Raw genomic sequence first — 19,786 nt, forward strand, 5'->3', positions numbered from 1 at the left:
CCAAAGTATATTTATCGAATAAACCAAATTGAACTTTTCGTTTCAAAGTTTTAAAAAGTAGAGCATACCCATACTCACATGCATGTGCAATATGTTCGTTATTTACCGATGCGGAAAATTAAATATTAAAGAAAAGATCGCGCGTTAACCAGTTAAACAGAAAGCATGACATAAATGGCAACACAATATTATATATGTAAATATATGTGTTTATGCATACATATATATGTATATTTATCGCATAGAACTAACACCAAAGATACATGCATGTTAGCAGAAATAATAAATAAATATGAACTAAACTAAAGGGGTATGTTTTCTTATGAAAAGGCCGATCGGTTGGGAAATCGAAATAAAAAATCAAATTCTAAATCGATTTAAACAGTTTTCTTGCTTGTTACTAAATATATGATTATAAAAACATAGCATACTTTTGGGCAAACTGTTAATTAAAACTAAAGATATACAAATTGCTTAAAAATAGTTGTTACAAATTAATATCACAAAAAACATAGAATCATTCAAGTCTCTCCCAAAAAGGGTTAAAATTGGTTCAAAACTGGTCGAATTTCTTGGCCAGATTCGATTTAAGCTCTTTAAAATCCCACCCCGAAGGTTTTCTGTGTTACAACTTTTCACCAAAAAGCTCGTCTCAACGATACACAATAAATCGCTATAGGGCAGAATCTTTTTGTTCAGATCTGATCAGTTTCCAATCGGAGAGCTATTATCACGGTCTTGCCATGAATCGTTGGTTGAATCGCGTTGCCGTCGTCACTGGGGCCAGTGCTGGAATCGGAGAAGCATGCTGCCGGGACCTGGTGGCCAAGGGGATGGTAGTCGTGGGCCTGGCCAGGAGGGTGGAGCCGATGTGCTAATCAATAGTGCCGGAATAGTGCGAAAAATCAACATCACGGATGAGGGGAACTCGGACGATGTGCGGGCCATTCTGGATGTCAATGTGCTGGGTGTGACCTGGTGCACCCGGCAGATGTTCATATCGTTGCAGTGCCGCAACGTAAACGACGGCCATGTGGTGTTCATCAACAGTGTGGTGGGTCACCATGTGCCCGCCGTGAAGGATTTCAGCCTGAACATGTATGCGCCGTCCAAGCACGTGATCACAGCTTTGACCGAGATCCTGCGCCAGGAGTTCAACAAAAAATGGACCAAGACCAAGATTACGGTGAGTAAGGCTGACGGTAAGAGCACATGTATGTACTGATGCCCCGCTTCTTCCTGTTGCAGAGCGTCAGTCCCGGCGTGGTGGACACGGAAATCTTCGAAAGCGGATCTTGGGAGTATCCCAGTGGCATGCCCATGCTGCAATCGGCCGATGTGGCCGACGCAGTGTCTTATTGCATCCAAACGCCGCCAAATGTTCAGATACACGAGCTCATTATCAAGGTGAAGCCTTCTGATGTGTCAAAGAAGTCTAGTATGCACTCGTCATAAAGCAAATAAACAAAGACATAATCCCAAAAAAAACTTTATGTTTCTATAATTTGAGACGTATAATGTTTTCCTTGCCGTTATGTTTTTAAACTATGCTTCGAAATGCCTTATTTATCATAATCAAGTGCCATTAAGTCTGCACAAAAAAAGCAATATAACAGCTCCAGTTTTAGATGTGGCGCTTTCAATAATAATCTTTCTTTAATATTTTAAATCATAATCGTTCTGCTTTTGAAAGCTGTGACAGCCGATTTTTAAAGATTTGTCAAAATTGTCTCTCCCTTTTAATATGTAGTACATGATACAATTAGACTGTAGACAATTTTAAAAGAATTAACAATTAAATTAATTAATGAAAACTTAAACTTATATTAATAAACGCATTTGAACACATAAGTTTGAAAACGATATCAGTTTGAAATATCGATTAGAATACTTACAGGCACTGTCAAATATCGATGACAGTCAGAAACAAGTATATCTATCGAAACCGTGTCCAACACGTTGTTCAACACTAGCCAGCAGTCGTAGTTCGTGTCGGGATTGTTTTTAGTTTAATATTTCTCTAATTTAGGCCGTTATTTGCCTAATTGGTCGACTCTTCCAAATTGCAATAAATTCAGTAGAGCCATACTTCACGGTTTTCAACGCCGTCGCGTTTCCTTGTGCCCACGAAAGCTAATTGAATTACCCACGCACACAGACGCAAGCAACCATCGCCTGCGTCATAAGCTATTTTCGTCGATAGATCCAAAATCCAGAACATGGACCCCAAACAACAGAAGTCCGAGGAGGAGGTGGCCACCGCATCCACGCTGCTGGAGGATCAGCTGGACCTGGACATGAAACACTGCTTTGAGAACCTGATTGTGATCGACGTGGGTGCAAATTTGACCAACAAAAAGTATAGCCGTGATCTGGATTCCGTGGTTCAGAGAGCCAGAGACGCAGGTTTGTTATGGCAGATAGTAGTAGCAGCAATACAATATTCATTAATAAGACCCGAGCCGTGTTTTCGTTTTGGGGCGAGGCTACGAGAACACCCAAACAGCCAGAAGGTCGGGCGATAAGTGAGCAACAAGTGTGCGACCTAGGCATGTTTTTGTTATACCCTTTCTATCGGTATTATGATTTTCTGGGGAGTTTGTAAACTATTAGCCTGTCTGTCCGTTTCATAGCTTCATAAATCATATAAATCGGAAATGGATTGTATGTCAAACAAATGCTTATAATTAATAATTTTGGCATTTTATAAGATTTAAAAAAAGTTCATTTACTTTAATATGAAGACTATATTCTACAATAAACCATAACTTATAGCTGAAAAGGGCATTTTAGATTCGAATTGCAGTAGTTCCCCTCTTTGTATGTGGCACAGTGCAAGGTGCACTAACTTTCTCCCGCTGCATTTTTTCAGGTGTTCAGAAACTCATGGTTCACGGCACTTCGGTCAAATCTAGCAAGGAAGCGCTGCGCCTCTCGCGCATCTATCCCGACATCATCTACTCGACTGCTGGCATTCATCCGCATGACTCCAAGTCCATCGTGGAGGAGCCGGCCACGTGGTATGACCTGGAGCATATTGCCCAGGCGCAGGAGTGCGTCGCGGTTGGGCCCTGCGGCCTGGACTACCAGAGGGACTTCTCTGAACCAGACGCCCAGAAGCAGATCTTCGCCAAGCAGCTGCACCTGGCCATCCGGCTGAACAAACCTCTGCTGATCCACGAGCGGTCGGCTCAGCACGACCTACTCGAAATACTCGACAAGTACGCGTGGTAACTCTGGTTTACAAGACTCCTAACCTGTTCCTCTTGCAGATTCGAGAATCTGCCGCCTGTGATCATCAGAGGTTTCATGGGCACCGCCGAAGAGGCTCTCAAGTACCTAGAGCGCAGGTTCTACATTAGCCTGACGGGCTACCTGTGCAAGGACAAATCGGATTCAGGCGTGCGCCGACTCTTGGAGGATGGCACTTTGCCGCTGGACAGACTGCTGGTGGAAACGGATGCCCCCTTCATGTATCCGAATACAAGGGCTTCCAAGCTGCCGCAACACGTGAAGACTGGTATCACCGAACGCTCTTTGTTGTACTTACACAGGTGGGAGGGATACCATAGCCACAACCAAGATTATCTTTTAACGATTTTAAGTGACCCCCAGATATTGTACCTTCCAACGCAACGAGCCATGCAGTCTGCCTGCCATCGTAGAGATGATAGCCGCTTTCATGAAGAAAACTCCCGATGAGGTGGCTCTGGCCACCGCCTTTAACGCTCTTAAGCTCTTCGGCCTGTCCTAGAAAACGGAAACGGAGTCCCATGGAACTGAACGACAAAGTGTGCCAACCAGCAGCTTTAAAACCCGTAACACTATAGATTGAACGAGCCTGAGATTTACGATAGACTCATACCTATGTGCCTTAACCACTAATCGAATTCAGGATGAAGCGCTCATCCTGGTCCCACATACATATACACGCCCACAAATACGACCCCCCATTGCATGCGAAAAGTACGTATACCTTATACCTATATATTCAACCCCCTGCCGTAAAGGTGCAAATTATCGAACGAAGTTTGCAGGGTCTATAGCTCTAAGTTGCGGGAATTTCCCGAGCAATTGCTTTGAGAAACGGTGCCAAGGTGGTGCCAAGTGGACGCCGTCTCCGGATTTGCACTAGGCTGGCGCTTCACGCCTCGAAGCGCGCGCTTCGAACTCGCTTTCGAAGCGAGGAATTTAGATGTTAAGTGGTGCAGCTTGTCTTCTGTTTGTTTTTCCTGTATTTAGGTTAGATTCGTTATTATTAGTTCGTGTCCCTTGTTAGCTTGTAATCGTATTTTTGTACATATTTATTCTTGTTTGCGACGATGACGATGATGATTATGGGAAACGTAATGTGATCATTTAAGAGCTAAATATTTATATGATATTGAACATACAAACGCGTTAGTTAGGCTATGAAACATATTGAATATCGTGCGCCTATACATATTATATTTTGTTATATTTACATATACAAACCGTTGTACTGAACTGATCGACCCGCGGAGGTTGCATAAAATCCGCTTTGTGCCCATTGTTCGCACACAGACACACTATTTTCCATTTGAATAAAGCGAATTTGAAACCCAGCAAACAAAGGCTCGCTTTGAGGCGTCATTACTTGTATTTTTGGTTCGTTAGCACACTTAAAAGCGCTGAATGTTGCTCAAGTCCTCGAACTGCTCCAGCTGATGCAAATTGTCCCACCACAGCTTCAGGCGGTGCTGCAGAATCAGGGAGAACCAGGGTGTCAACGGGGCACTGAACTTGGCCACCGCCTCGTCGATCTTGTCGCGTCGCAGGAAGCGCACCTCGCTGACCTCGTTGCTGTTTGGCTGCAGAGTAACGTCCTTCTGCAGGAACAGGATGTAGTCGATCTCGTGCTCGCCCCAAACGCCATCGCCTGTGTCCGCATAGTGAATGCGGGTCAGGTAGCGAAAGTCCTGCGGCTGCAGCTCCTCCATGGGAATGCCCAGTTCGTAGTTAAGGCGTCGCTGGGCGGCCAATCGGATGCCCAGGGCGTTGCTCTCCTGGCGCTCTTGCTCGATCTCGTGGAGCGGATGACTGCAGCAGGCGTTTGTGTAGGTGTTTGGGAAGGTAATCTGCGAATATCATGTAAACATTGTAAAACATTTAACGAGTTTATTTAGCCTGGTATTTGACCTTGTGGGACGAACGTTTTTGCACTAGCATCTCGCCTTTTGCGTTGAAGAGGAATACACTGAAGGCGCGATGAAGCCTCACATCTCCAGACTTTGGGTGCACCCGGTGGCAGTCGGCCTTGGAGGCTGCTCCAATGGCCTGGTCGTTGGCGTCCACAAGGATGCACTGCTCCTTGAGGGCGAGCGCCTGCAGCGGATCGTGCACGGATTCCGTGGGCACTTGGCGCTGCTGCTGCTGGCCCACCACCGTCGTGGAACAGCCTCGCAGCCAGGACATGCGGGGCAGTAGGAGATTCAATCGAGAGGCCAACATGTTTGGTAAATGACTAGTTTCGAATGCCAAAACAAATACGAAAGTGAAACTTGGCAATACAGACGGCAGTGCTGCCAACTCGCTTGCCCTTGCCTCGGCCACTTTGCAGCACTGCCCCGCAAAACAGCTGTTCTGCAGAAGCGGTAGCCCTGGCCCTAGTGATACACAATTTGCTCATAATCAGTTTTTCGCTTCCGTCGCCGAACGATAAAATTGTAAATAGCCAAGCAGCTGCCTAAACAAAGCCACGGAAAATGGTGAGTATATAGTCGGCTCACAACTGAGATCCCTTTATGACCCCCTATTCGCCCAGATACGCTTCATACTCATACAAAATCGAGCTGGAAAAACTCGCCTGGCCAAGTGGTACATGAACTTTGACGATGACGAGAAACAAAAACTGATTGAGGAGGTGCATGCCGTGGTCACAGTGCGCGATGCCAAGCACACCAACTTTGTGGAGGTGGGATCGAGTCTGTATGTCCTATTGGAAACCCCACTAAAGCTTCTGCCCTTTCCAGTTCCGCAATTTCAAGATCGTGTACCGACGCTATGCGGGCCTGTATTTCTGCATCTGTGTGGACGTAAACGACAACAATCTGTGCTATCTAGAGGCCATCCACAACTTCGTAGAGGTGCTGAACGAATACTTCCATAATGTGTGCGAGCTGGACCTGGTTTTCAACTTCTACAAGGTGTACAGCGTGGTGGACGAGATGTTCCTGGCGGGTGAGATCCGAGAAACATCGCAGACAAAGGTGCTCAAGCAGCTGCTCACGCTAAATTCGCTGGAGTAGATCCGCCGGATAGGATCGCCAGATGCATTCCCCCAGGCGTTATACCCGCTAATCGAATCTTCTTTCATATACTATTACGCGTATTATTATTATTATCTGTAATGTGTTCTCTATGCAAGCACTCAAATGTTAAAAGCCGTGTTTAGAAACAAATGATGTACAATAAGAGATTGTAAAAGCTACATATTGGTTTTATTGGGGGTGTTGGGGTCAGAAGGCTATTTTTTCCATTGGATCCGCCCACTCATCGGATGGCAAGTGGGTGTGCAGCCCTGGTCGGGAGAAGGCCACGCACACTTTCCAACACTGCCGCTAATGCCACTTCGTCATTTTTTCAGTCGCCATTGTTCTCTCCCGACCGTCGAATTTGTGGAAATAATCGTATTTCCCTTTAAAATTCGCTGCAATAAATACTATAGCGAGCTGTAAAACACAACACAACCGAGTGCGTGTCGATATTTAGTAATTCGGAGCGCGCAAGTCGATTGAAAACGGTCAAAACAGCAGCCAGTCCAGGGCCAGAAATCGAATATTTGTTCGTGGCAAATATATAATCTTGTGAAAAAGCCAGAAAATGTCATCTGTGAATCCGGAATAGTAAGTCGTCACATGCAGCAACTGCGCATAATTAGGATGGGGAGCAGAGACTGGTTTTCCGTGGAAACATTTCCACGCCTGGCCTTCGATAATAGTTTCTTTTATTTTTTTCTGCGACGTCATTTCTGCTACGTTTCATTCCCATTCATCATCGAGCAGCCCCACTCCCTTTTCGCCTTCGTTGGCTACTCCAAAAACAGACGATTCGCTGAAAAACATAAAAACAGACTTACAACCGCCCCAAACCAGAATAAAAAGTGTGTGTTCTAGCGAAGATTTGAATGAAAATGCATACACACGGGCGGGGAGCGGCAGGAAACCCAGTTAGCCAGCCAAAATCGCGATAATTGTTGCTCTCGGATCCTGAATCAGCCATATATATAGCCAGATCCTAGTAGACGAGCCAAATCGCTGAGCGGGCGGATGAGTCACCTGCGTGGAGTGGAGAGCGTTTCCCACCCCCAGCGAAATGCTACGTAATCAAAAGCCATTCTAGTTCCACTTAATTGCTTTCCCTCACTTTAAGGCAATTAAAGCCTCGATCTAGATTTGCAAAGTCCAGAAAGTCTCCTCCAATCGCCAGTATATATGCATAGGTTATTGTAACATTATCATACATCACCCAGAAATTGGGGGTTGATGTTGGACATAACGCGATAAGATAAAGCCTCGCGCAAACCGGTTTTATGCATATTCGGAGAATAAACGGCCCTAACTAAACTTCCCTGTTTGTTGGATTAATCACACTTTAGTTGAATCAAACCCATTTCTTTCCAAGCTTACTCTGAACATTCACATCTATACTTTGAACTGTTGAACTTTGTATTTGTTTCCCAAGACTAATTATGTGGTATATTTCAAAGATAAAAAGTAATCATTACCCTTCTTACAGCGACTATCTCTTTAAACTGCTGCTCATTGGCGACTCGGGCGTTGGAAAGTCCTGTCTTCTATTGCGATTTGCCGATGACACATATACAGAGAGCTATATCAGCACAATCGGAGTGGATTTCGTAAGCCAACTGCAAAGTTGTGAAAATTAGTAATATCTGACTCATAAAACCTTTGTTTTGCAGAAAATCAGGACCATAGAACTGGACGGAAAGACCATTAAACTGCAAATCGTAAGCATAAAGTAGGTGGAGGCAATCAACACCCAGGCTGACTTGACTCTTTACAGTGGGATACTGCTGGCCAGGAGCGCTTCCGCACCATCACGTCGTCATATTATAGGGGCGCCCATGGCATTATCGTCGTATACGATTGCACGGACCAGGAGTCCTTCAACAATGTGAAGCAGTGGCTGGAGGAGATCGAGCGGTACGCCTGCGAGAATGTCAACAAGTTGCTGGTCGGCAACAAGAGCGACTTGACCACCAAGAAGGTCGTCGACCACACCACAGCTGCGGTGAGTAAAGGGAGGGGTTGTTGGGAGAATAAAGGTTTACTGAACTGGTCCCTTGTTTTCGACCCTGCAGGAGTACGCCGCCCAGTTAGGCATTCCATTCCTTGAAACTTCGGCCAAGAGCGCCACCAACGTGGAGCAGGCCTTCATGACGATGGCGGCCGAGATCAAGAATCGCGTCGGGCCGCCGTCCAGCGCCACCGACAACGCTAGCAAAGTGAAAATCGATCAAGGACGTCCAGTGGAAAACACCAAATCCGGTTGCTGCTGAATAACTCTGATTGTGAATCATTATTTTATTATACAATTAAACAAAATTTAAATATAATAAATTAAAACGGAAACCACACAATAATAACAAAACAGAAGCGAAAGCGATGGCGATTCCTCAAAATCGCAATTAAAAAATTAATTCTGTAATAACAATAATGATGAGGAATGACGAGTAGAGCGTTTGTATGATCCTAACCGTGATTCAAATCGATACACACTTTAAGCAAATATGTATTAGTTACGTAGCCTACATGATCCAGACTTCAGACATCCCCACACACACAAGGACATCGATCCTGATACTAACCGTATTTCTGATTTCAGCAGTTCTGTTCATAAGTAGTGCAAAGCAAGCAAATTCGGTGTAGCAATTAACTTAATATAACTAACCTACAGTAAGAACTTACCTATCACAACAGCGCGAAACGATACCGAAACCAATATGTACTGTTAAACTACACATTAATTGAGCGGAGGCGACGGCAAGAGCAATTATACTTGTACTGTGTCAGCTACTACTTACCACTATGTATACATATGTATGTGTTTAAATTACAAATACAATTTTCTAAACATATTATCTCTAGCGAACGTGCTCGCCACTTGTCTCTGTCATATTGAAATTTTATGTAAATCGAAAGGAACCCAAAACCGAACGAACATTTTTAGAATTAACCTCGAGCGATTGTGTGTTTGTATGTTTCGTGTGACGCAAGGGATTTGTTTAGGCACATAATTAGTGTAATAATGACGACATAGCGATGGAGTTTAATAAAAATTATTGCGAGAGCGTACATATATAAATTGAAAAGGTTTGGGATCAAGGACATAAATATACACCTTAGTTTTGGTTTTCATTGTCGCCCGAATTTGAATCTTAATTTCGCTAAAGTCAAATAAAATCAATCTGTACCGATGCCCATTAACGATTTGTTTTATTCCTCAATTTTGGACAGATTCCAAAGACTGAAGTGAAGGCTAAACTAAACTAAATTGTTTTGGCACACACTTCTAGTACGGGAACTGATTTCATTAGATAAATTTTTGTTTAATATATTGTAATTTAAAATATGTGTCATAATATACGATAAATTTCAATTTAAAAATGATGTCTTAAATGAATTTAGTTAGTTTACCCTGCTGAGCCTTAAAAATCTCATTATTCAGAGTCTATTTGGAACATCAAGTTTTTTGATTTTCAGCAGGGTATACTATGCAATTACCAAATCTTTCTTTATTGTGCTGTCATTCAAATTTTATTTTTTTTGGCGACCATTTATTGCTCCAATTACTGACCTTAAAATTGATTTTATTTTTAGCAACAGCAGACAATAGAATGAAATTAACTTCTATTAAATATTCAAGAAAGAAAGCAAACTTTGGCAGGCAGAATTTACTTTACTTTAACTTTATTATTATCCTAGTGTTACAAGTATACTCAATTTAAATACTGTTTTTTATTCGTATTTGCAAACTATGTCGACTTTGCATTTATATAATCTATATTTAACTTTGAAATTTTGTTTTTGAATCGTAAAAACCATCTAGATATCGAGCTATATAGTTTGAAAAACAACGAATTTTCATATATTTTTTCAGTCAGAAGTTTGCAACGCAGTTAAGAAGACATTTCCGACCCATATGGTATATATTCTTGATCAGCATCAAAAGGAGAGTCGATCTAGCCATGTCCATCCTTCCGTTTCTACGCAAACTAGTCTCTCAGTTTTAAGGCTATCTGCATGTAACTTTACCAAAAGTTGTCTTTCTAGTACATAAATCGGAACGAGCAGTTCTGACGACTATAGTATATCGCTCCCATAGGAACTATCGGAAAAATAAATTTAAAAAATATAACTGCTGTTTTTAAATTTTTTTTTTTTAGGTATTCGAAAAATAGTAATGGTTAAATATTTCACAATTACGGTTTAAATTTCATCAAAATTGCACGACTATATATTAAACAAAAAAACATTAAAATAGATGTTACTTTTCTAACTTGTAATTTTTTTTTTAATTCTTTTTGACTTATTAAAAATTTGACAGTTTAGAACTACTCTTTTAATTTTCTTCAAATCGGAAAACGATATCATATAGCTGCCTTCGAAACGATCGAAAAATTGAGCTGCAAACCATCATAACTTTAATGTTTTTAAGCATACGCAAATAAACCATAATTTTAATGTTTTCATGAATATTTAATTTTTGCAATAGCTGCAAGTGCTTATGAACTTTGGATTGCCGAAGTATGCTTCCTTTCTTGTTTTTATTGGTTTCAAAAACATCTTCTCTAGCTTTTATTGACTTCTTCTGAGGTACTTCAGTCTTTACAACAAAATTTGTTCTAATCTATGACTATTTGCTGTTGGAATTCAACTAAATACTTGAACGGTTGCTGGCAGTGGAGGATTCGGAGGATGGGTTTCATGTCTTGCTGGCGCGTCGCTCCTGCAGGCAGGCGGTGGTGACAGTAGCAGCCGTCGTCCCGATGATGGCGGCTCCCAGGATGCCCCGCTCCCGCTCGCTCAGCCCGGAAACGGACAGGCTGTTGCTGCGCCACGCGGACGACGAGGTCGTGCGGTCCGTGCCCGAGGAGGTGGATATGGAGTTGATCAGGAAGGTGGCCTCTCGGCGGAGGGTGCGGCGCGGATGCCGGGCACCGGCCGATCCGGCCAATGTGGCTCCCTCTTCGGCGTCCTGTTCCCGACGTCTGGATGTGGTGCGTCCACTTCCGCCCGCCGCCGGGTGCTGCCTCTGGTGGTAGTGGTGGCCATGACGGTGGTGCGTCCGCTGGCCCAGACAAGTGAGCAGCAGCCGCCAGAAGCCGCTGCGGAACTTCGAGGACATCAGGTTGTACAGGATGGGGTTCATGGCCGAGTTGAGGTAGAGCATAAAGCGCGAGAAGTACAGCAGGTTGTAGTAGCCGGCGATGCCCAGGCTCTCCACATCCTCGGCGCTGGCCAGGATCACCCACAGGGTGAAGGCGCGAAAGGGCAGCAGGCACACGAAGAAGCTGGACACGACGGCCACCAGCATGAAGATCACCTGCTTGCGGTGCTTCCTCATCCCGTTGCTCTGCTGGTGGCTGCTGCCCTTGGAGCTGACACATGGCACCTGGGTGGAGCTAGTGGCTGCCCCGCCCACCGGCGGCTGCGGCTGCGGCTGAGGCTGTGGCTGCGGGGAGGTGGGTCGGTGGAAGGCGGTGTTCGGACGCAGGAGCTTGTAGGCAATCGCCGCGTACAGGAGGACCAGAATGCCGAAGGGCAGAAAGAAAAAGACCGTGATGCTGCCCACAAAGTAGAAGACCGGCCAGAAACCATCGGCGGCGGTCGTGCAAACGGGGGCGTCGGTTCCGTCCCCATAGGGCTCCACGCTGTAGCTGGATATCGCGATGATGGGACTGCAAGAATCATATTTATGGTGTTAGTGGAGTCGAGCGAGTGGCATTCAGTGGCTGGTGTTGTCTGCAAAGTTTTAACGCACTGCGAGCAGGAAACAAACAAATATTTAAAATCTACTCAACGGCCAACTACTGGAAAAGTTTCGGGGGCGAAGCACTCAACTTAATCACAAAGCGGAAACGGAAACGGCAACGGCAACGTCTGCTCATACTCATCATACTCGCAGGATGGTGTGGGTTCAATCTACTTTATTACTTAACAAAACGAAAGAGATCTACATACGTCATGGGGCTACGAAAACAAATTAAAAAGCTAATACGTATATTTACAGAGGCTGGGCATTTGTCCGATTTCCATGGAATTACATAAATTACTCTGCTGTTGGCAAAATGATTAGAGGTTCCGGTTGGATGGGGAAATGTTGAAAAAGACGATTCCTTTGACCCGTCATGAGTTGTCATAAAAAATTTATTTACGTACTTACAAACTCTTTGCTCTTCTTGTGCGTGCGTGCATGTGTGGCGTTGTATTTATAAGCTGAGTGTATCGTATATATAAATATGTTTGTATGAATATAAATATTAATATTAATATTGAGCTATGTTTGCGTAGGTGTGTGTGTATGTGTGTGTGGTGTATATACAGCTGTGTTTACATGTGCTAAGCTTTTTATTTGAGCCGCCGCCAAGTAGGCAACAGTTTTTTCGGACATCCGGTGATGGCCGCCCGTGTAATGGCGGCCATTTTGTTCGGGCCGCATCATGGCCGTCGTACGGAAACTATTCCAATACACCTAAATCATGTTTATCCGCCGCCTTGATGGGGCTCCCAAACGCATATTAAGCCATTTACATTTTCATTTCCCTCTGCCTCTCCCTTCCAAAGGACCGCCGCTTAATGGCTTACCCCCAATGCAGAGCACGACTCCAAACTCTGACCAGTAGTGGTTGGTAGTTGTAGTGCTGTATGGCCGTTCGGCTGTCGTTGCTGTTATTTATCTTTGGCACATTCATTCGAGTTTAATAGCCCGAAAAATTGATTGTTTTTTGTACGGAAATGTCCAAGGCGGCGGCCCAAGTTCGATGCTCGGAGCTGTCAACGGTTGACTGAAATCGATTATGCCTGCCAAAGCGTTCGGGATGCGATTTGTGTTTGCCAGGATCAGATCAGCGTCATCGGCACATTCCGGCCAAGTGAAGCGAGCGTGTAAACGGGTTACAGGCGATTTTTCACGCCCATCGCTCTCCTGGGTAGATTTACTATTTCATTTCTTTTCCCTTCGGTTCTGCAGTTTGGATTTTTCCCTCACTCAAATCCTTTCCCTCCAATGCCTCCTCATCGAAACTTATTTGCGGCCTGTGGCGTCGCGCTTGCCGGCTGTCACTCACTCGCCTGGCCATTCCCCTGCCCAACGACGAGTGCTGCAGCATGGCCATGGCTTCCAGGTCGTTGCCGCAGGGAATCTGCATCTCAATCTTGAGGCGGGTGCGACTGATGTCCTCGCTGCAGCGGCGATTGGAACTCCGCGACAGGAGACTGGAGCTAGTGACTGTCGTGGCGTTCGAGGAGGTGGTATTCGTGTTGGTGTTCGTGTTGGTGCCCATGCCCAGGGACAAGGTGCCACTGCGGCCACGGGAGGAGTGCTGCTCCCGCCTGCCCAGGGTGACCAGGTCCAGCAGCAGCCGCCCAGAATCCTGGCAGAGCCGCGCAAAGCCCCTTCGAAACTTCGTGGACATCAGGTTGTAGAGAATGGGGTTCATGGCGGAGTTGAGGTACACCATGATCCGGCAGAAGTAGAGCAGGCTGTAGTAGCGCACCAGGCCCAGGTCGTGGAGGGTCTGGTCCGTGCTGAGGATGATCCACAGCGTGAGCACCCGGAAGGGCAGCAGGCACACGAAGAAGGACAGCACCACGGCGCCGAGCATCAGGACCACCTGCTTGCGGGCCCGCAGACTGAGTTCCGGCTTCGTGGGACGGGCCCGCAGCATGGCGGCCCGGTTGGAGACCAGACTCCGGGCGATGATGCCGTACAGCACCACCAGGGTCACGAACGGCACCACGAAGAACACCGAGATGGTCATCAGGAAGAAGGCGAGCGTCCAGTCGGTGATGGCCTGCGTGAGGCACACGGCCACCGACGATCCATCAACGTACTCGGCCAGCTTGTACTCGGCCACCCACAGAATGGGGCTGCTCTCCAAAGTCGCAGATGGGGAGAGAAAGCAAACGAGAAACGTAATCAGGTGGCGGGGTCACCGGGGAAGTGGATAATGGGTAATGGGTATTGGGTAATGGGTAATGGATAATGGATAATGGGTGGCAAACGGGGAAAGGGCCTAGAGTGGAAGAAGGTGATGACGATGAACCAATGACTAAGAAGGAAAGGTTAACCCAGTCCGGTCTGAAGTTCAAGTCTCTTATGAACCTGTCTGGGTTGGAACAGATTTTCATGACCTGTTTCTGCTTTTATGGTTTCTACAAGTGGCAGCGAGCAAATTTACTTTGAGCTCAGTTATCAATGTCATTGAAACCTAAAGCTATAGTCAAGCTCCTTAACTTGAAAATAACAGTTATTATTATTATAAAAAATATAAGGGCGTCAAAAACATTTATGTTTACTATTCAGCGAATGTAATAAATAATAAACTACGAGTATTAAAAATTCAAAAATTATTTCTTTTAATTTTAACACACATAAAATGAAATGCAAAGAAACTTATCTTTACAAAATAAAGCATTGCCAAACAACCATTACCAAATATGAAACTGATTTTGATTAATAAATAGACATTCCTAAAACAAAACATATTCCCAACTTACCAATAACAGTAGAAAGTTAATCTATGACTATCTTAGTCTAACATTTTTCTTCGACTTGAGTAAATATTTGCATTTAACAAACAAGCTTAAATGTTCTTTGGTTGTTTTGAGTAACCCGAAACGCAGATTAAACAGTTCCCCTGCCCAAATCCTGCCCGGCTAGACCGAAAGATGTGACAGTCAACAGGCGGTGGCTGTTTTTTTTTTTTCTGACGATTATCCGGGCGGTTTGGACGTGCGTCAGCCATGTGCCCCGCCCCTTTTCTTAGCTGGGCCCATGGGCGTCGTGCGGCGCGCCGGTTTGAATGTGTTTTAAAATGTTTCTCCGCTGCTGTTGGCCTTAGGCTTCTGGTGTGGCGTAATTAATGGGTCTCGGCCTGGAGGCGGGTGTCCTGCGGACCGATTCCGGCCGTGACCCCACCACCCGGACTGCCCAAATGGAGGGGTCAGTGGCCGGCCCGACAATGTGCTGTTTATTTCATTGTTAGGGACGCGGCAAGATTTGCAAAATTAAAAAGGGTCGCCGGTCGTCCTTGGACGAAGCACACAATAATAAAGTGTCAATGAAATGAAATCCATGATAGCGGACATCGGTGCTTATTAAAGATGACAGGGCGCTGATAACGGGCAGCTCCAGCCCGGACAAAAGCCGTCCGGAACTTGAGGCGAAGGATGTCAGTGGGAATGATGATATGAGGAAGGCAGGAAAAGCAGGAAATAGGAGGGAAAATGGAACAGTTTAGCATGTAAATGGACACGCCGATGGCACACAAAAGGTCAAACACCAAGACCAGAAATTCCACAACATAATGGAAAGTAAACAAAACGGGAAAAAAACGGAAAACCCGAAAACAAAACACAAATCATTAAAATGACGGCGATTGACACTTATAATTAATGAGCGAGGCGCTGAATGCTTGACTGGCCAAAATGAATAAATGAAAACAAGCCTTAAACTGAGCTAGATCTGACCGGAATAACACCAAGTATGTACATATAGGACTACCAACACCACAGAGCATGCAATGAAGCAACCGCACTTAGTGCGTTTTTCGAAATTAAACTGCCAAAGTCTAATTAAATAGAAGGAAAAGCGGGACGCAGTGCTCCACGTCCAGTCGGAGCCGACCGCTTACCTCGTAAAGAGCGCTGCGATACCCCAGGCCAAGGCGCAGATGAGGATGGCCCGCCCCTTGGTGCAGACGTATCCGGCCTTTAACGGCTCGCAGATGGCGTAGTAGCGCTCGAACGAGATGGCCAGGATGGTCAGCACGCTGGCGTGGGCCACCGTCAGCTCCACGAACGGCACCGCCTTGCCTGGGAGAGAGTTCAGTTAATTAGTCTGGGGAAAATAAACAGCCCAGTAGGCAGTAGGCAGTAGTCGGTACGCCACTCACACATCTCGTGGCCGAGGACCCAGGTCTCCGGGCGGGTGTTGACCTCGACGAGCACGGTGGGCGTGCAGACGAGCAGCACCAGCAGGTCGGCGATGCTCAGGTTGGTGAGGAAGATGTTCGTCGAGTTGCGCATGTCCTTCGTCTTCACAATCACGATGGGCACCTGCAACGGAGGGGACTTAAAACGGGTTTACAGATTTGACAGCCCTAAGGAGCTCCTCAGTCAAATAATCCTGGTCTGTTCGAGCAACCATCTGGGCCTCCGACTTGAACAAATGGAGTGAAACATTCTGCGTAAAATTCTATCAGGCCGCATTTCGCGTCAGAAGTAAACTGTTTTACGAAATGTTCAACTACAAAGTTTCCATAAAGTTAAATATAGATCAGTTTACGGGTCGCTTTGTAAGGCATTTAATAGTGAATTGAGCAGCAAATTTAAATGTACATTATTTTACGCTTAGCAATCATTTTTGTAAGCTTAATTCATTTAAAACACAATTTCCATTTTGACGAATAGAGTTCTGAAATGCTGAGTAGATCGTCTGAAAAATTTTCATAACTGTATTCAGTGTATAATATGTACAATAAATTACACGCTTTTTTTGCTGTTGCTCAAAAAAATCTCATTTAAAAGTTCAAGACTATATATTTTTTTTTTAAATTTAGAACTGAATTGTAAACATATTTAACGAATGGATCTTCTACACAATTAAAAGTTTGCTTTGCATAAAAAGGGTGAATCACCCTGCGTCCCTAAGTGTCATTTCCGAATGAGTTAATTTAAATTACAAATGCTTTTGTCAACTATTTGCAGAGGGTCGAATTCAAAATTCACGATTTTTCAGAAAGATATAGAATTGACTACCAAAAATGAAATAAATCATGTTTTTAAGATTTACACTATCCAAAGTTTTGATAAGTAGGCGGGAGCACGAGCATGTCAGAAAAACCTTATGATTTTATTTTGTTATAATTGTGCACCATATGATAACATTTATGATAAAAGAGTCTTTACTCTTTTTATATTTTAAATATATATTTTAAAATTAAGAACTAATTTGTAAACATATTTAACGAATGATTTTGTTACACAATCAAAAGTTTGCTTTGCATAAAAAGGATGAATCACCCTGCGCTCCCTAAGTGCCATTTGCGAATGAAATAATTTCAATTACAAATGTTTTTGCCTACTTTTTGTACAGAGAAAAGAAGGGGGATAAGGACTCACCATCACGTTGCCCACCACGCCCAGCAGCATGATGACTATGCAGAAGAACATGGCGGTTGTGCGGATATACGACGGAATCTGTGGCAGCATCGGCTCAGCATCGGCATCGCCATCGTCCTTGGATGTGGATGTTGCTGCTGATGCTGCTGCTGTTGCGGCTTCAGATGTTGCGGTAACGGCTGATGCGGCTGCGGTGGAGTTGTCCTGGTGGTCAAGTCCTGCGGCTGGAACACGATGAGTTGCGTGGTGTGGGCCATGGCCGCCACTAGCAGCGCCACGGGGTATCCCAGCCTGCTGCGACGACGTGGTTGCTGCTGCGCCGGATGTTGCTGCTGCGGGGAGTGCATCTTGGGCTTGGAGCGGGACAACAGGCAGGAGCAGGAGCAGGAGCGGGAGCAGGAGCCACAGGCAGATCCTCGGGCCTACGCCAATGCTGGTCAGCCGTGGAAGCTGCCCAATCCTGGCCACAGCGACGCCGTGGCTGCCCCTCAGCAATGTCGGTGTCCTCGTCGTCCTGCGGCCCTCGGAGTGTGCGTCTCGCAATGGAATCACAGGGACGACATCGTCGGGGCTCGCAGGATTCGGGGAGGGGCTGCTGCCGCCACCGCCCGCTGGTCAATTAAGTGGGGGGCTGCAAGGGGCTGTCCGGCTGAAATCCGTTGTAATGGCCCGGCCGGCAAGTTTATGCCCACTCTTAAATACGCGCTAATGAAATTAAGTTGTCCAACAGCCTCTCGGATACTCTTCTATCGCCGGATCCGGCCGCATTAAACAAATCAATCAGTGGGGCTTTGCGGTTGTCGTCCGCGGCCTGAAGTGTCTGAAACGGCAATGGGATTAGCATTTAAGTGTCCTGCCCAGGATCAGGACATAACCGGCCATTGACCAGGCCGGCTAACTAACGATAATGAACGAAAAGTTCATTAGGCGCTGTCATTTACATAACATTAGAGCATCCGGCCCCCAGCAGACTGACATCCCCCCTCCGTCATAAACAAGCTCATCACGCGCCCCCCAAAGCTCTTGACCAAAGGGCACTGGACCGAAGACAGCAGGACAGTGGCATGGATCTTAACTGTAAGCAGGGTTCGTCCCAAGCTGAGTTCAGCTTGACAAAGAAGGGTCTAGTATGAAAATGGTTTTGGGGTTTTAGGGCAAAAGACCTCTCTTCCAAGGCATTTCCACAAGTGTTACCGAATCGACGAACTTGTCAATTTTGGTAACGTTAAGAAGAAAATAACATTACCATACATATATTTTAAAGATTCACTTTTATTTTTCTGCAAACCAAATAGCACAGTGCAAAAATTATCTGGTAAAAAATGTTGGCTACCGAAACACAAAATTTTTTCAAAGTTGGCTTTTACCTTGGGATGTGCCTTTAGATGTATTTGAGTTAAATTCAAGTTAATTGGACTTTGGGTTTTTTGGTTCTTCATTTGTTTAATGAGCTAACAAAAAAATTTACTTCAAAACTGCTGCACAAAAAAAGTTATCAAACTTTGAGCGAAATTTGTTGATCAAAAATATATGGTTTGCTCAAGACAATACTCAAAAAATAATCATTAAATTAATGATACCTCTAAGAGTTGTTGATAATTTTAAGTAAGGATTAGGAATAACAATGCCTTCTACAAGTTCGCCTTTAAATTCTGTTTTTAATAAGTATCAACTAAATTATAAGCAAATTCTGAAAGTTGCTAAAACCATTTGAGAAATTCGTCAAGGCTTTGCATCTTGTTGACTTTATTCCCAGTAACAGTTTTGAAACAGTTCCTTATGAACGTCTAAAAAAATTAAATGTTTAAAAAATTCTTGTTTGAAAACAAAGTCTGGGTGAAAATATTAAACTTTTTTTTTTTATTTTAATTGCTTTCGAAAAATTTTTATTTATTCAGATAGCATGTTTTTTTCTCTTCTGAAATTAATACAAAATTTCGCTTACCATTCTCAAGGGTAACATTAAATTGTGAAAAAAGTGATCCTTAATTTTAAAAAAGGGAATACCAGATCGGATTAAACTAAATATTTGAGGTAAACTTGGCTTGGAAAAACAATTTTTTTACTCAAATTCGATTAGGGAAAAAAGTTCTGTTCTCATGTTTTATAAATTTGAATCCTTCGACTCTTTAGCCCCTTCTCTGATCTCATCTAACTACTGTTTAACAGCTTCATCCCCAGACGCCGCTCCTGAATTGGATGTTTGCTCCCATCTCGAGTGACACTGTCGCCTGGCAGACGGCGATTATCGCCGAGGGCCTCCGCCGATGGCGTCTGCTGCCCAGCTTCATCCTCATCAGCCGAATGGCTGTTGTCAGCCAAATGGCTTTATTAAATCCCCATCTTTGCGGCGCGCAACTCGCTTAATTACATTATGCTCATACAGAGCCACGCAC

At 44.7% G+C, this 19,786-nt stretch overlaps 6 protein-coding genes across 8 annotated transcripts; 4 read left to right on the forward strand and 2 right to left on the reverse strand.

The window, feature by feature from the left end:
* The first annotated feature begins 694 nt into the window (after nucleotides 1-694).
* Nucleotides 695-1,470, forward strand: LOC128259245 (farnesol dehydrogenase). The gene is given in 3 exon segments (XM_052991509.1): nucleotides 695-855; nucleotides 858-1,186; nucleotides 1,249-1,470. Coding segments are annotated over 3 exon segments (648 nt in total). The 5' UTR covers nucleotides 695-743; the 3' UTR covers nucleotides 1,456-1,470.
* Nucleotides 1,471-1,945: 475 nt separating this feature from the next.
* LOC128262421 (3'-5' ssDNA/RNA exonuclease TatD) lies at nucleotides 1,946-4,595 on the forward strand. Its single transcript, XM_052996715.1, has 4 exons — nucleotides 1,946-2,406; nucleotides 2,873-3,221; nucleotides 3,273-3,554; nucleotides 3,616-4,595. Exons 1-4 carry the CDS (start codon nucleotides 2,220-2,222, stop codon nucleotides 3,752-3,754), a joined length of 957 nt encoding a protein of 318 aa, XP_052852675.1. The 5' UTR covers nucleotides 1,946-2,219; the 3' UTR covers nucleotides 3,755-4,595.
* Nucleotides 4,596-4,602: 7 nt separating this feature from the next.
* LOC128262499 (isopentenyl-diphosphate Delta-isomerase 1) lies at nucleotides 4,603-5,481 on the reverse strand. The gene is made up of 2 exons (XM_052996837.1): nucleotides 5,161-5,481; nucleotides 4,603-5,099 (listed from the first exon to the last, which is right to left on the reverse strand). The coding sequence occupies exons 1-2, from the start codon at nucleotides 5,470-5,472 to the stop codon at nucleotides 4,644-4,646; spliced, it is 768 nt and encodes a 255-aa protein (XP_052852797.1). The 5' UTR covers nucleotides 5,473-5,481; the 3' UTR covers nucleotides 4,603-4,643.
* A 97-nt stretch (nucleotides 5,482-5,578) lies between these two features.
* LOC128262651 (AP-2 complex subunit sigma) lies at nucleotides 5,579-6,451 on the forward strand. Its single transcript, XM_052997079.1, has 3 exons — nucleotides 5,579-5,729; nucleotides 5,786-5,935; nucleotides 5,994-6,451. The coding sequence occupies exons 1-3, from the start codon at nucleotides 5,727-5,729 to the stop codon at nucleotides 6,267-6,269; spliced, it is 429 nt and encodes a 142-aa protein (XP_052853039.1). The 5' UTR covers nucleotides 5,579-5,726; the 3' UTR covers nucleotides 6,270-6,451.
* Nucleotides 6,452-6,566: 115 nt separating this feature from the next.
* LOC128262580 (ras-related protein Rab-1A) lies at nucleotides 6,567-9,470 on the forward strand. Its single transcript, XM_052996956.1, has 5 exons — nucleotides 6,567-6,866; nucleotides 7,759-7,879; nucleotides 7,943-7,990; nucleotides 8,047-8,274; nucleotides 8,345-9,470. Exons 1-5 carry the CDS (start codon nucleotides 6,844-6,846, stop codon nucleotides 8,540-8,542), a joined length of 618 nt encoding a protein of 205 aa, XP_052852916.1. The 5' UTR covers nucleotides 6,567-6,843; the 3' UTR covers nucleotides 8,543-9,470.
* Nucleotides 9,471-10,819: 1,349 nt separating this feature from the next.
* LOC128263029 (growth hormone secretagogue receptor type 1) lies at nucleotides 10,820-18,001 on the reverse strand. 3 transcript variants are annotated; one of them, XM_052997672.1, is made up of 4 exons: nucleotides 17,391-18,001; nucleotides 16,163-16,325; nucleotides 15,902-16,082; nucleotides 10,820-11,944 (listed from the first exon to the last, which is right to left on the reverse strand). In XM_052997672.1, exons 1-4 carry the CDS (start codon nucleotides 17,478-17,480, stop codon nucleotides 10,969-10,971), a joined length of 1,410 nt encoding a protein of 469 aa, XP_052853632.1. In that variant the 5' UTR covers nucleotides 17,481-18,001; the 3' UTR covers nucleotides 10,820-10,968. The 3 variants fall into 3 exon arrangements, with proteins under 3 accessions (XP_052853632.1, XP_052853651.1, XP_052853643.1); XM_052997683.1 differs by having other exon boundaries at nucleotides 11,831-14,135; XM_052997691.1 differs by lacking the exons at nucleotides 15,902-16,082; nucleotides 16,163-16,325; nucleotides 17,391-18,001 and adding an exon at nucleotides 12,852-13,202.
* Between the last annotated feature and the right edge of the window lie 1,785 nt (nucleotides 18,002-19,786).

This window comes from Drosophila gunungcola, chromosome 3R, assembly GCF_025200985.1.
Source record: "Drosophila gunungcola strain Sukarami chromosome 3R, Dgunungcola_SK_2, whole genome shotgun sequence".
NCBI lineage: Eukaryota > Metazoa > Arthropoda > Insecta > Diptera > Drosophilidae > Drosophila > Drosophila gunungcola.

What these genes read in the sequence shown, in the direction of transcription:
- LOC128262651 (XM_052997079.1), top strand. An exon ending in AGCACACCAACTTTGTGGAG is followed by an intron (nt 5,936 to 5,993) that starts GTGGGATCGAGT and finishes TGCCCTTTCCAG; the next exon opens with TTCCGCAATTTCAAGATCGT.
- LOC128262421 (XM_052996715.1), top strand. Translation starts at nt 2,220, where the DNA reads ATGGACCCCAAACAACAGAAGTCCGAGGAGGAGGTGGCCACCGCATCC. An exon ending in CTACTCGAAATACTCGACAA is followed by an intron (nt 3,222 to 3,272) that starts GTACGCGTGGTA and finishes TTCCTCTTGCAG; the next exon opens with ATTCGAGAATCTGCCGCCTG. An exon ending in TCTTTGTTGTACTTACACAG is followed by an intron (nt 3,555 to 3,615) that starts GTGGGAGGGATA and finishes AGTGACCCCCAG; the next exon opens with ATATTGTACCTTCCAACGCA.
- LOC128262580 (XM_052996956.1), top strand. Translation starts at nt 6,844, where the DNA reads ATGTCATCTGTGAATCCGGAATA. An exon ending in TCATCTGTGAATCCGGAATA is followed by an intron (nt 6,867 to 7,758) that starts GTAAGTCGTCAC and finishes CCCTTCTTACAG; the next exon opens with CGACTATCTCTTTAAACTGC. An exon ending in AGACCATTAAACTGCAAATC is followed by an intron (nt 7,991 to 8,046) that starts GTAAGCATAAAG and finishes GACTCTTTACAG; the next exon opens with TGGGATACTGCTGGCCAGGA.
- LOC128262499 (XM_052996837.1), bottom strand. Translation starts at nt 5,472, where the DNA reads ATGTTGGCCTCTCGATTGAATCTCCTACTGCCCCGCATGTCCTGGCTG. An exon ending in AAAAACGTTCGTCCCACAAG is followed by an intron (nt 5,100 to 5,160) that starts GTCAAATACCAG and finishes TGATATTCGCAG; the next exon opens with ATTACCTTCCCAAACACCTA.
- LOC128263029 (XM_052997672.1), bottom strand. Translation starts at nt 17,480, where the DNA reads ATGCTGCCACAGATTCCGTCGTATATCCGCACAACCGCCATGTTCTTC. An exon ending in GGTCCTCGGCCACGAGATGT is followed by an intron (nt 16,083 to 16,162) that starts GTGAGTGGCGTA and finishes ACTCTCTCCCAG; the next exon opens with GCAAGGCGGTGCCGTTCGTG. An exon ending in ATCGCAGCGCTCTTTACGAG is followed by an intron (nt 11,945 to 15,901) that starts GTAAGCGGTCGG and finishes TGATTCTTGCAG; the next exon opens with TCCCATCATCGCGATATCCA.